The 12,624-nt window shown below is 44.8% G+C and overlaps 1 protein-coding gene across 1 annotated transcript in view; it reads left to right on the plus strand.

Annotated features, from left to right (window-relative positions):
• Positions 1-12,220, plus strand: part of ACAA2 (acetyl-CoA acyltransferase 2) — a gene marked incomplete at both ends in the record, with an annotated part of 13,926 nt that extends 1,706 nt beyond the window's left edge. Inside the window, 7 exons of the mRNA XM_009074848.1 lie at positions 82-210; positions 2,721-2,837; positions 4,232-4,379; positions 7,173-7,348; positions 8,611-8,740; positions 10,814-10,884; positions 12,066-12,220. Of these exons, the coding sequence (XP_009073096.1) occupies positions 82-210; positions 2,721-2,837; positions 4,232-4,379; positions 7,173-7,348; positions 8,611-8,740; positions 10,814-10,884; positions 12,066-12,220 (926 nt within the window). The remainder of the gene's footprint in view (positions 1-81; positions 211-2,720; positions 2,838-4,231; positions 4,380-7,172; positions 7,349-8,610; positions 8,741-10,813; positions 10,885-12,065) is intronic.
• Positions 12,221-12,624: the final 404 nt, after the last annotated feature.

Here is a 12,624-nt window from a genome sequence, read left to right on the forward strand (position 1 = left end):
ACCACTCTGACTTTTCATCAAGGCTTTTACCTTCCAGAGAGACCAGAGTGTGACAAAACCTCCTGTTTGTTCTGCCCACAGAGCTCCTCAGATGCAATTTACATCGCAAGACATGTTGGTTTACGTGTGGGAGTTCCTATCTCTGTTCCAGCCCTCACTGTCAACAGGCTGTGTGGCTCTGGTTTCCAGTCCATTGCCAATGGTTGTCAGGTACAAAGCTCTGAATTTCTGTATTAATTGTATCAGGTACAAAACTCTGTATTTCTGTGTTAGCTGTAACTTTTATCAGACTGCTAATGTCACAGAAGAGATGTGTGTGAAAGCATTTGTGTTTGGGATGACTCAACATGGATTTTTAGCTACTACAAGTAGAGGTTTCCTATTGTCCTGCATGGTTTTTTTGCAGGAGTTTAAACTCCACAGTGCCATATTTTGGGGTTGGTTTTTAAAATCAGCATTGTGGCTATTTTGAGTTTATTTTAAGGAGTGCAGAGAGTGTTAGCTGGTGAGACAGAGCTCAGCAAAAGTTGCATCCCATGGTCCTGTGTGTGTGGGTGGAAAGTACTGGGCATCAGGGCAACAGCAGGAGTCTTTCATGTCTTGATCAGTGTTATATCCTCACCTGGTTAGCTGTGTTAGCACCAACCTGTGCTTTTTAAGTGTGAATTGTGTTCAAAGATCCAAACCTCTCACAGATTAGGTAATTTATAGTGTCACTTATTTTGAAATAGCAGAAAATGTTTGGGTTATTTAGCCTGGAGAAGGGGAAGCTCAGGGGTGACCTTACCACCCTCTACAACTCCCTGACAGGACCTGCAGCCAGGTGAGGGCTGGGCTCTTCTCCCTGGCAGCTAGTGACAGGAGAAGAGGAAATGGCTTCAAGCTGTGCCAGGGAAGGTTCAGGTTGGACATCAAGAGGAATTTCTTCACAGAAAGAGAGATTAGACCCTGAATGTGTTGCCCAGGGAGGTGGTGGAGTCACCATCCCTGGAGGGGTTTAAGGACATGCTGGACATGGCACTTAGTGCCATGGTTTAGTTGACATGGTGATGTTAGATCACAGGTTGGACTTGATGATCTCAGAGATCTTTTCCAGCCTGACTGATTTTGTGATCCTGTGAAATCAAATTCTCTTTGAGGTGTTGGCCAAAGCACTGGTAAGATGGTACAGTGATAGAGGGATTTTTATTCCATTTGCTCATGCAGGCATTTTAGAAATCCTTGAGCAACCAGATAGTTGGTTTGGGGGGTGTGTGTTTTTTTCTTTAGATTTGATCCTCTAGAGTTAAAAATACAGAAGACAATATAGAGTTAAGGTTCCATCTTTACAATAATATCCATCTCGCTGTTTTTCTAGTGCTTTCTACAAAGGCCAGACATACATTGGTCCACAGTGAAAAAAATCTGCTGGAGAATTTATCTTGATTGAAAGGACAGTTGTGAGGTCCTTTCCAAAGAAGACATTTCATCACTACAGCTAATGTTTCTGTATTTCTCTGGCACACAACAAAGCTGCAGCTTCTATGCTGAGCTGCCTAAATGTTCACAAAGTGTTTGGTAACAACAGGAAGCATCTCAGCAAGTTTCAGTACAGATCAGTCACACCTGGTATTAACTAGTAATCTCAAATGCATGTCAAGATCACAGAATCACAGAATGGTTTGTGTGGGAAGGGACATTAAAGGCCACTAGCCCAGGTTTCTCCAAGCCCTGTCTGGCCTGGCCCTGAACACTTCCAGGGATGGAGCAACCACAGCTGCTCTGGAATAGTTTCATATCCTTCCATCCCAGTGCACAAATAACCTTAACAGTCCAACTCAGTGGATCATTTTAAGGAAGGGCAATTTTTGAGTGTTCTGAGAGTGTGTTTAAGGTTTAGGGCTTTTAGGTTCTGTGCACTTTGCCAATGGTGAATTAGTGTATTTTGGGTGTTTGTTTTTGCAGCTTACCTAGCTAGTGTTTTCTAAAATTATGTCCCTTTTTAATTTTTTAATCATAAGGTCTGGTTTCAGGCTTTGTGGTCTAATTTGTGTTCCTTTTGAGAAGACAGGGAGCTCAAAACCACTAAGCTCAACCATGTGTGGACCTAACCACACAAACATGCAAATGGCTTAATGTCTTTGTTCCCCTATCCTATGTGTGCACCCGTATTTTCTTCTTCCCTCATGGGGAGGTTTAGGTTAGTGATTAGGCAAAGGTTCTTCCCCCAGAGGTGTCTGGGCACTGAGACAGGGTTAGGTTGGAGATCAGGACAAGGTTCTTCCCCCAGAGGTGTTTGGGCACTGGGACAGGGTTAGGTTGGAGATCAGGACAAGGTTCTTCCCCCAGAGATGTTTGGGCACTGAACAGCTCCCCATAGCAGTGGTCACAGTCCCAAGGCTGACAAAGCTCCAGGAGTGTTTGGCCAATGCTCTCAGGCCCAGGGTACATTGTTGGGGTGTCCTGGGCAAGGCCTGGAGTTGGAGTGATGATCCTTGTGGATCCCTTCCAGCTGAGGGTATTCTGTGGTATAATCATTCCTTGCTGAGAGGAGAAAGAAGGAATATGGCTTGAAAGGGTCTTAATAAACCCTTCATAAACGTACACATGACTAGGTCTGAATTCATCCTGAGCGCTTGGCTTTGTAGGTGATGATGTCTTTGTTTAATTATATCATTTTGTTGCTGTGTTACTCAAACAGCAAGCTAATTTCCAGATCTGTTCTGTTTTTCTGTCAACAGGAAATTTGCCTGAATGATGCAGAAGTTGTTCTGTGTGGAGGAGCTGAAAGCATGAGCCAGGCTCCTTACGCGGTTCGAAAGGTTCGGTTTGGAACCAGATTAGGAACAGAACTCAAGGTCTGGTGCTTGTTTTTAGTCCTTGATTTCATTCTCTGAACACAGCCATATTTACAGAGCAATGTAAAGCACAGGTCTGTAGACACTGAGTCATTGCAAATGAAATTGCTGGAGACTGAAACCAAATTTACTAGCTCAAAGCATTTGTCCTGTATTCAGGCATTACCAGGACAGTAGGTTCAGGCAGTTTTCTTAACCATGGCATTTTTGGAGCTTTTCCAAAACCGTATTTGAATTCCTGATCTGTGTTAAACCTATCAACAAACCCTTAGGCGCAAAATTTAGCTCAGTTGGTACTCCCCGTGCAAGTGCTATGTACAAAAGCTTGTCAGACAGAGGCTGTGAAACAGAGGCATACACAGTTCAGGTAAGGCTGATAATGCTGGCAGTGGGTAGATAAACTGGTAAAGAACATATATACCTCCAAGTTGTAAGCATCTCTCAGTCTCAAAAGTGAAAACTTGACGTTAAATCCACTGACAGGTAAGTTATTTTTACATCCTTAATAAGTTATTTTTGCATCCAGGTGGTAAATGTGTAGCAGGATCTGATAATTACCATTTGCTCAGTGGGTCATAACCAAACATTAGTATATTTCAGTGTTTCAAGCCTTTGGGGGTTTTTTCCCCTATGCTGTTTTCCATTATGAAGTTGGTGAATATGAATTATGCTTGGCTCTGCTCTTTTGTGGCACTAAGCCTGAGCCTCAGCTCCTGCAGAGAACACCTTCACAAGGTTGCTGATACACTGAGGAGGTGCTGCTGGGTTCTTATCATGAAGATAATTGAATTATACAGTCACAAGTAAATGAATAGTTTATCTTGCAGAGCTTTAGTGGTGGCAGAGAGATAACCAAACCCATCTGAACTGACTGGGCTTGCCTTTATCAGATGAAGTGAAGGTAGACTTGGGTAGTTTCTCACCTGAGCTGTTATACCCACAGAAACCTTGGGCTCAAGTAAGGTGATTTTACCTGACAATAGAGAAAGAGCTAAAGAGTCATGAGGCTGTACCTCTTCACAGTACCTCACCTTTCCTTCTTGGCAGCAAGAGAGTTACGTGTTCTTATAGTTCTCTAGTAAATAATTCGTACCGAAGTGAAATATGCTGAAATACTCAAGATCACAGGCTTTTCCCAGGCCTCTCAGGGCCAGATGTGAGTGGAAAGAACCACACAAGAACACAGCGTAGATTAACTGAAACAGAACACCACAACTTGCACACTGTTTTGCCATGTGTTTGTTCTAACTTAAATCAAGTACCTGCAGGTAACCTGAGTTAATTTTACAGAGAGCCACTAGTTTCCAAGAGGTTGCTGAGTAATTAGAAACTGTCAGTGATAAATGTCAATATTGCTGTGTCTTCTGATTTTCTTCTGATGACGTTCCATGCAGCTGGAAGACACCCTGTGGGAAGCTCTGACAGATACACATGTCAAAATACCTATGGCAGTGACTGCTGAAAATCTGGCTGCAAAATACAGCATCTCACGGGAGGACTGCGACAAGTATGCACTCAAAACCCAACAGAGGTGCAAAGCTGGTTAGTAACTGAGGAATGCAACTGTTTATATGATTCTAGTTTCAAATCTAGTCAGTTTTTAGCATCAATCCAAAGTGTTTTCATGTTTTGTGTAGCTGGTGCATCTTGGTGTAGTTTGCCCTTTGGTTTGCAGACTGTAATTCATGATCTTGCTTGCCCTATGATACTCCTAAGGGGTTTGGCTTGGAGTATACTGAGTCAGGTGTTGTGCCAGTCACCAGGTTAAATAATGACCCCCTTCATAGAATCATAGAATCAACCAAGTTGGAAGAGATGTCCAAGATCATCAAGTCCAACCCTACCATGGTTACTAGCCCATGGCACTAAGTGCCACATCCAGTCTCAGCTTGAAAACCTCCAGGGATGGTGAATCCACCACCTCTCTGGGCAGCCCATTCCAATGCCTGATCACTCTCTCTGTCAAAAATCTCTTCCTGGTATCCAACCTAAACCTCCCCTGGCAGAACTTGAGTCTGTGCCCTCTTGTCCTCCTGCTGGGTGCCTGGGAGAAGAGACCAACCCCACCTGACTCCAACCTCCTCTCAGGGAGTTGTAGAGGAGGATAAGGTCTCCCCTGAGCCTCCTCTTCTCCAGGCTGAATAACCCCAACTCCCTTAGCCTCTCCTCATGGCACTTGTGCTCGAGTCCCTTCACATGTCCTTCCTGAACTGAGGGGCCCAGAACTGAGCACAGGCTTCAAGGTGTGGCCTCACCAGCGCCAAGTGCAGGGCAGAATCATCTCCCTGGTCCTGTTGACCTGTTCCCAGCCCTTCCCACTGCCCTTCTCCTCCTTCCTCATGGACATGCCATAAGCTGTTCAGGCAGCACATGACATTGGCCTGTCACATGTCACCTCCTGCCTGAAGAGGATTCATGTTCATGAGTGTGGTTCATTGCTGCCCCTTTGGCGGGATGCAGCATTGTCCCAGGCATGCCTGACTGCCCTCCTTTCTTCTAACTACAGAGCAGTCCTCTTCCACAGTGACCCACATCCATCTTGCATGCCAGCATGTGCTGAATGGACCTAAATCCTTTCTCTTTCTTTGGCAAATCAAATGCTGTTCTGAAACCTTAAACAGTTCAAGCAGATGGAATCTGAAGAGGGGATATTTGTTCAGGAGTTGTGTTTAAACTGTTCTTTGGGTGGTTTACATGGCCAGAGCAATAACTGAGAAGCATTCAGCTCTGAGGCACCAACAGCAGAAGGATGTGGAGCTGCTGGAGTGGGTCCAGAGGAGGCCACAGAGATGTTACGTGGCCTGAAGCACCTCTGCTGTAGAGCCAAGCTGAGTGAGTTGGTGGTGGTCAGCCTGGAGAAGAGAAGGCTCCAGGGAGACCCTAGAGCCTCTTCCAGTGCCTAAAGTGGCTCCAAGAGACCTGGAGAGGGACTCGGGACAAGATTCTGGAGGGATAGGACAAGGGGGAATGGCTTCCCACTGCCAGAGGTTAGGGATAGATGGGATATTGGGAAGGAATTCCTGGCTGTAAGGGTGCTGAGGCACCAGCACAGGTTGCCCAGAGCAGCTGTGGCTGCTCCATCCCTAGGAGTGTTCCAGGCCAGGTTGGATGGGGCTTGGAGCAACCTGGGCTGGTGGAAGGTGTCCCTGCCCATGGCAGAGGCGTTGGAACACGATGATCTCTAAGGTCCTTCCAGCCCAAACCAGTCTGTGATTCTGTGGTTGGGTTGCTGTGAATCTTGTGCCAAAATCCAGTAGAATGTGTAGTGGTTGTCCTGGGGCTTAAATACATTGAAACCCAAAGCTGAATGTAAGAAGCAAAGGTCTAACGATGCTTTTAGGTTCTGGTGATGGTGTTTTTTAACAGCTGCACTCTTGAAGGAACATTTTGTACTTTTTTTCCAATGAGTGTAGCCGTGATTTTTGTAACCTTAGTCATGTATTGCCTTCCCACCTGATCTCATTATCTGTCTTCTCTGCTGTTCCTGGAGCATTTTCTAGAAACTCTGCTTCTTTCTTGTTCGGTAGCATTTTGCCTTGAAGTTTTTATTTCTGCCTGTAGGGCCAGTTCATCTTATTCCTCAGTAAAGAGGGAGTCCTGTGTCTAATCAGGAAAGAAAAAGGTTTTGAGGAGTTTGTTGGGAAGTCCAGAGGTAGCCAAGCAACATCAGATATGATAATTTCAGTTTTAAATCCCTAATTTAAATTATGGATTTAAATATTGTGTCTAATGTCATACTAGGGGATGTAGGCTGATGCTTTTATGGGCATCTTAGATACCTGCAATGTTTTGGATTGTCTCAGGTTGTTCACACAGCTGAATCCCGTTCTGGGATATGAGATCACATGGAGGAGCACCTTGGGCAGGATTTTAATTGGTACACATCTTATCAACAGACAAAATGTGGCTCAGGAGGTTTTTTCCACATTGCTCTCTGTGTGAGAGCTACATTTTCTTGGCCATCTGATGAGTGACAGAGCTGTAGAATAAAGCAGAAATACAGGGGGATGTATGCCATAAATAATCTAGTGGTTTTAAAAAAGAAAATATTTATTTAAAGGTGAAATAAAATGCTAACATTTGAGACTTTCTTTGGAGAAATTTGAGAATGTACTTTCAGGGTTTTTGTCCAAAATGACAAACAACAGAACACCAACCAGCAAAATAAAGGCATGAACAGGCAAGATAAATAAGCAAAATGAAGCATACATTCTGCTGTCCCTGAAGTCTTAGTTAGAACAGAGTTGTGTGCACATGAAAATAGGATTGTTGGTGATGCTGCACAATCATGTTGATGTTATCAGAGCCCTTTCACTTTCCTCTTTGTGGTTTCAGCTGCTGATGCTGGCTACTTCAATGCTGAGATGGCACCCATTGAAGTGAAAACAAGAAAGGGGAAGGAAACCATTCAGAAGGATGAGCACCCAAAGCCCCAGACCACCATGGAACAGCTGGGAAAACTCCCAACTGTCTTCAAAAAGGATGGAACAGTCACAGCTGGAAATGCTTCAGTGAGTATGTCAGAGCCTTGGTCTGTGGAAGAGTCACCTCTGTGGTCCTCCAGATTTATTGCCATGGGGTTTATGTCTCACTGAGCCACCTGGGGCTGGCAGTGGTGTCTCCTGATGAGACCGATTTCTGATTGTGCAGTTGAATGCCCCTGGTTGACTCTTCCAGGCCTGAGATGGCAGAGATCATTCAGTCTGCTCCTGTGGCCTAAAGTTTGGTTCTGTGGATTGTCACTGATGTTCTAGTGAGGCATTGGCATTTCCTCATCAGCCTTGAATCATGCAGTTAGTACGTGCGGTGGCTGCATAGAATTAGCCATTCTGCTCTATCTTTGTATCATAGTGTGTTAAGGTGTTGGAATGGACCTGAAGAAATCACCTGGTCCCACCCCCTACCCTGGGCAGGGACACCTCCTACCATAGCAGGTTGCTCAAGGCTTCATCCAACCTGGCTGTGAACACTGCCAGGGCTGGGGCAGGCACACCCCCCCCGGGCAACCTCACCACCCTCACAGGGAAAACTTCTGCCTAAGATCTAGCCTTAATTTGTTCTTCTTCAGTTTGAATCCGTTACCCCGTGTCCTGTCCCTGCAGCTCCTAACACAGAGTCCCTCTGCAGCTCCCCTGGAGCCCTTTCAGATCCTGGAAGACTGTGTAGTACCTTCCAGTACCTTGGGAAGGTACTTTATTTTGTGGGCAGTTATTACTGAATATTTGCTTTAGAAAGCACAATCACTGTCCTGTCATCCAAACCACATTTTGCTCTTACCCAATGCAGACTGAGTGCTTGGCAGCAGCTCATTATGGACTGCTCCTCTCACAGTCATTGTCTTCATTAATTGATTAATGTCCTTTGGGCCACAAGGACCACTGTGATCATACAGTCTGAATTCCTGCCTGAAATAGGTCATAGCCACAGTCACTATGGGTTGTCTGTAAAGTCTCTTTTAGAATTAGTAACACAGGCATTACCCAATATTATTAGTGTTCTTGCAGCGCTGCAGAGTCATGTTTCCAATGCAAGGGAAACATGTATTTTACTCTTATAAAACATTGGAACTGATTGAAATCTATATTTAATTTTCTTTCCTAATCCTCAGAATAGTGGAAGATTGTGGTTCGTTGTTTTGAATGAACACTGTCTGATAAATGTGGATTACAGTGTCTTGGACTCAAGCCTTTGTAGAGGGTTTAGTTTAAGTTTTGGCAATGTTTTGCTTGTTTGCCTTTTCTGCACTAAGAATGCTTTTCTCTCTTGTTGCAAGGGGGTGTGTGATGGAGCTGGTGCAGTCATCATTGCCAGTGAATCAGCGCTTAAGAAGCACAGCCTTACTCCTCTGGCAAGAGTTGTAGCCTATCACTCATCTGGCTGTGACCCTTCCATCATGGGCATTGGTAAATTGCAAGTAAAGCACATTATTTTACAGCACCATCAGCATTAAAATATTCCTGTCTTGGGCATTCTAATGGAAAGAAAGGGAGGCTGCAGTGTGCTCGGTCTGGTAGCTCTGAAGGTGTTTGTGTGTCTTATTGTCCATTCCACTGTGTCAGTCTATCCCTCCTATGCAGTGGGACTGACTTACTCCTCAGCTGGGCTGGAAGGGTATGTGCAGTGTCTGACCAATGCCATTAGCACTGAATTAACAGTCCCCCAGGCACCTTTTTCCTTTCCATTTTTACTCTCTCTGTTAATAAGTCAAGAAAACAAACACTCTGTCCATGTTTTTTAAACCATTTTTCTCCTGCAAGCTTTAAATCCAATTGTAAAACGTGTAACTAAGAGTTGTCCTCCTCACCTCTTACTGAAGGAGTGTGTTGGCTATTTGTACACCTTTCAGCAGTTAGTCAATGGCTCAAGCTAAGGTTGGATTCCAGGAATCACATCTGTTCAGGTATTATTTTGACCAACCAAATACTTCCACTTTTTTTTTGTTAGTCCCACATTTTGTGCTGCCTCATCAAATAGCTGTTAATGCACACACACTCAAAGCCCATCCAGACACCACAGGGTTTTTCCCTTCTGTTTAGTTTGTAGGCAGCATTGTATCCCAGCATTGCTTTTCCTCTCTGCCCTTCTGTTCAGAGAAGCCATTGTTTACTGGTTCCATGTGTCAGTGGAAATGCAAATGAAGCATTGTTAGATCTGTCTTCTTGATCAGACTATCTGACTGACACAACCCTCAGAGCTTTCTTTGGCTAGACTTCATGCTGGCATTGTGCTTCCTAAACCAGCCCATTCTTTCTGGGTCAGGCAGCTCTTCCAGCTTGTTTAAATACTTCATAAATCATATGGAGGAACAGTTAGTATCCCAACTCGTTAGCACCACGGCAACTCAGAGAGACCAGATAAGAACAGGAGCTCAGTCTAAGCAGCTGCCCTTTCACAGACTGGTAGTGATAGGGAGTCTTGCCTCAGTGTTTGGAGGGAGAATTCATTGCTTAAGAAGAGAGGGAGAGGATAAAAAGTCTGCTTGGCTGTCATTACTGGTCTTTGTTCACAGGAGACCCTTCCATTACTGGCACATGTAATGCTCCATCCCTAATGAGGTGCATTTAGAGTCGACTATTGAGCTGCCTAGAGGCTTCCTAGTATTCCACTGAGCTTTGAACTGGGCACTTTCTTCTTTTAATTTTTCTGTCTCTTTGGTAATCTGCTTATTTTTATGGCTTCCGTTCTTTGTACTATGAGTTTTAAACACCATTTTTTGGTCGTAAGACAGCATTTAGAATGGTTAGCATTTTAGAGTTGGGGTTTTTTGGTGTAATGATCAGCCACCATCTCACATCTCAGTATCTTTGTCCTACAAGCACATACCTAATGGACCATTTCAGATTATCTGTGAGTGTAGGTAGCTCTGCTTTGAGATTCATTTCCCTTGGTGGATTATACTAGGTCAGACATCAGCTTTCTCACAGTTTTCTGGAAGTTTTTCTTTTCTTCCAGAATATTTTTATTGCCAAAGTCAGTAATATTTTCAGCTGGCTGAGACCTGGGTCTGAGGGAACATTTAACTGTTCAGAACCAAACACATGACCACAAAACTCTAGAGCAGCCTCTTTTTTTCTGTTTTGTATACCTGGAGGCTGCAGGCTGTGAGGAAATAACAAGCTGACCAAGAGTACTGGGAAGGAGAATGCCTCAAAACTGCTGTGAAGTTGTTTTATTTGTCTAGGGCCTTGAAAGCTGCTTTGTCACTGACAACACAGCTGTGCAACAGTAGTGACACCCCTAACTTTCCCTGGCAGTGTGTTGCAAAGGCTATTATGTAGTTTTGAGATTTAGGAGTTCTCTTGCCACCTAATAAAGCAGGTGAGTGGCACATCCAGAATTCACTGGCTGTACAGATGCTCATGGAAGGGGATCTGGTGAGGCTTCGTGAGGCTGTGCTGTGTCTAACATGTTTATAAGCTTTTATTTATTGATTTTCTTTTTAAATTTAGCTAACTGTGCATACAATCTCTAAATAGGTCCTGTACCTGCAATTACTGAGGTTCTGAAGAAAGCAGGATTGACCCTGAAGGACATGGATTTGGTAGAGGTAAGAAGCTTTTGCATTAATAAAATGAGTGATTTTACCCATTATACACTTCATAGAATCATAGAATCAACCAGATTGGAAAAGACCTCTAAGATCATTGAGTCCAGCCCTAACGTCACTAGACCATGGCACTAAGTGTCACATCCAGTCTCAGCTTGAAAACCTCCAGGGATGGTGAATCCACCACCTCCCTGGGCAGCACATTCCAATGCCTGATCACTCTCTCTGTAAAAAATCTCTTCTTAATATCCAACCTAACCCTCCCCTGGCAGAGCTTGAGTCTGTGCCCTCTTGTCCTCCTGCTGGGTGCCTGGGAGAAGAGACCAACCCCCACCTGACTCCAGCCTCCTGTCAGGGAGTTGTAGAGGGTGATAAGGTCTCCCCTGAGCCTCCTCTTCTCCAGGCTGAACAGCCCCAGCTCCCTCAGCCTCTCCTCATGGCACTTGTGCTCCAGTCCCTTCACCAGCCTCGTTGCTCTTCCCTGGACCTGCTCCAGCACCTCAATGTCCCTCCTGAGCTGAGGGGCCCAGAACTGAGCACAGGATTCAAGGTGTGGCCGAGTCCAGGGGAAGAATCACTTAGCAGAAACATTCTGCTCATACATGTAGGTGTCACTGCAAGTCTGGAGCCTGCCTGACCTCTAGCTATGTAGTTTCCACCACACAGTTGTACAGCCATGACAAAAGTCTCATTCATGTGGAGAAGTAAGATGGCCTGGTGTTAGTCCATGGAATAAAAACATCTTCATAGAATCATAGAATCAACTGGGTTGGAAAAGACCTCAAAAATCATCGAGTCCAACCCGACTGCGCTTACTAGACCATGGCACTAAGTGCCACATCCAGTCATGTGACATGATGTTTTACTCTGCTGGCTGTACTGGTAGGGTTTTCACTTGGTCATGCTTCTCCACTTGCGCACAGGGTGCTCTTTCTGCCAGAGCAACATGGGTGCATTGCATCAGAGTATACTGCACCTTGCTTCGTAAGATATATCTCATACTTGCTTTGTATTTGAGTTTGATTGGATTGTATTGACAGCTCTTATGTTGACTGAGTACACTTTCATAAACACAGTGTTTGATACTTTTCCCAACATGACCTGAAGAAGTTCACCTCGTTTCATCTTGTGTGCACACATACTGCTTGTGTAAAAATCATATCCTTTCTCTGGTGCTTTAGGTGAATGAGGCATTTGCACCTCAGTATTTGGCTGTTGAGAAGGTTCTGGGCCTTGACCCTGAAAAAACCAATGTCAACGGAGGTGCCATTGCTATAGGTCATCCCTTGGGTGCTTCAGGATCACGGATCACAGCTCATCTGGTTCACGAGCTGAGGTATGTGCACAGCTAATGGCTGCTGGTAGTGAATGCAGGGCTTATGTATTTATGCCTGCAAAGGTTTTTAGCATAGATACTGTGTGACTAATACCTTCCAGTTGATTAATTTAAAACCCTCCTCACTGGATTGAATCACTTTCTGTAAGGAATGGCGGGGGGTTGGGACTGGATGAGGCCTAAAGTCACTGTTTTTGTGTGCAGAAATATTTCAGCAAAAGTTGAGGCTTCATAGAATCATAGAATTTAAGGAGTTGGAATGGGCCTGAGAGATCATCTAGTCCCAACCCCCTGCCCTGGGCAGGGACACCTCCTCACTAGATCAGATAACTCAAGGCTTCATCCAACCTGGCCTTGAACACTGCCAGAGCTGGAGTAGTCACCACATCCCTGGGCAACCTGGG

The sequence above is a fragment of the Acanthisitta chloris genome, unplaced genomic scaffold, assembly GCF_000695815.1.
Source record: "Acanthisitta chloris isolate BGI_N310 unplaced genomic scaffold, ASM69581v1 scaffold11295, whole genome shotgun sequence".
In the NCBI taxonomy this organism is placed as follows: domain Eukaryota; kingdom Metazoa; phylum Chordata; class Aves; order Passeriformes; family Acanthisittidae; genus Acanthisitta; species Acanthisitta chloris.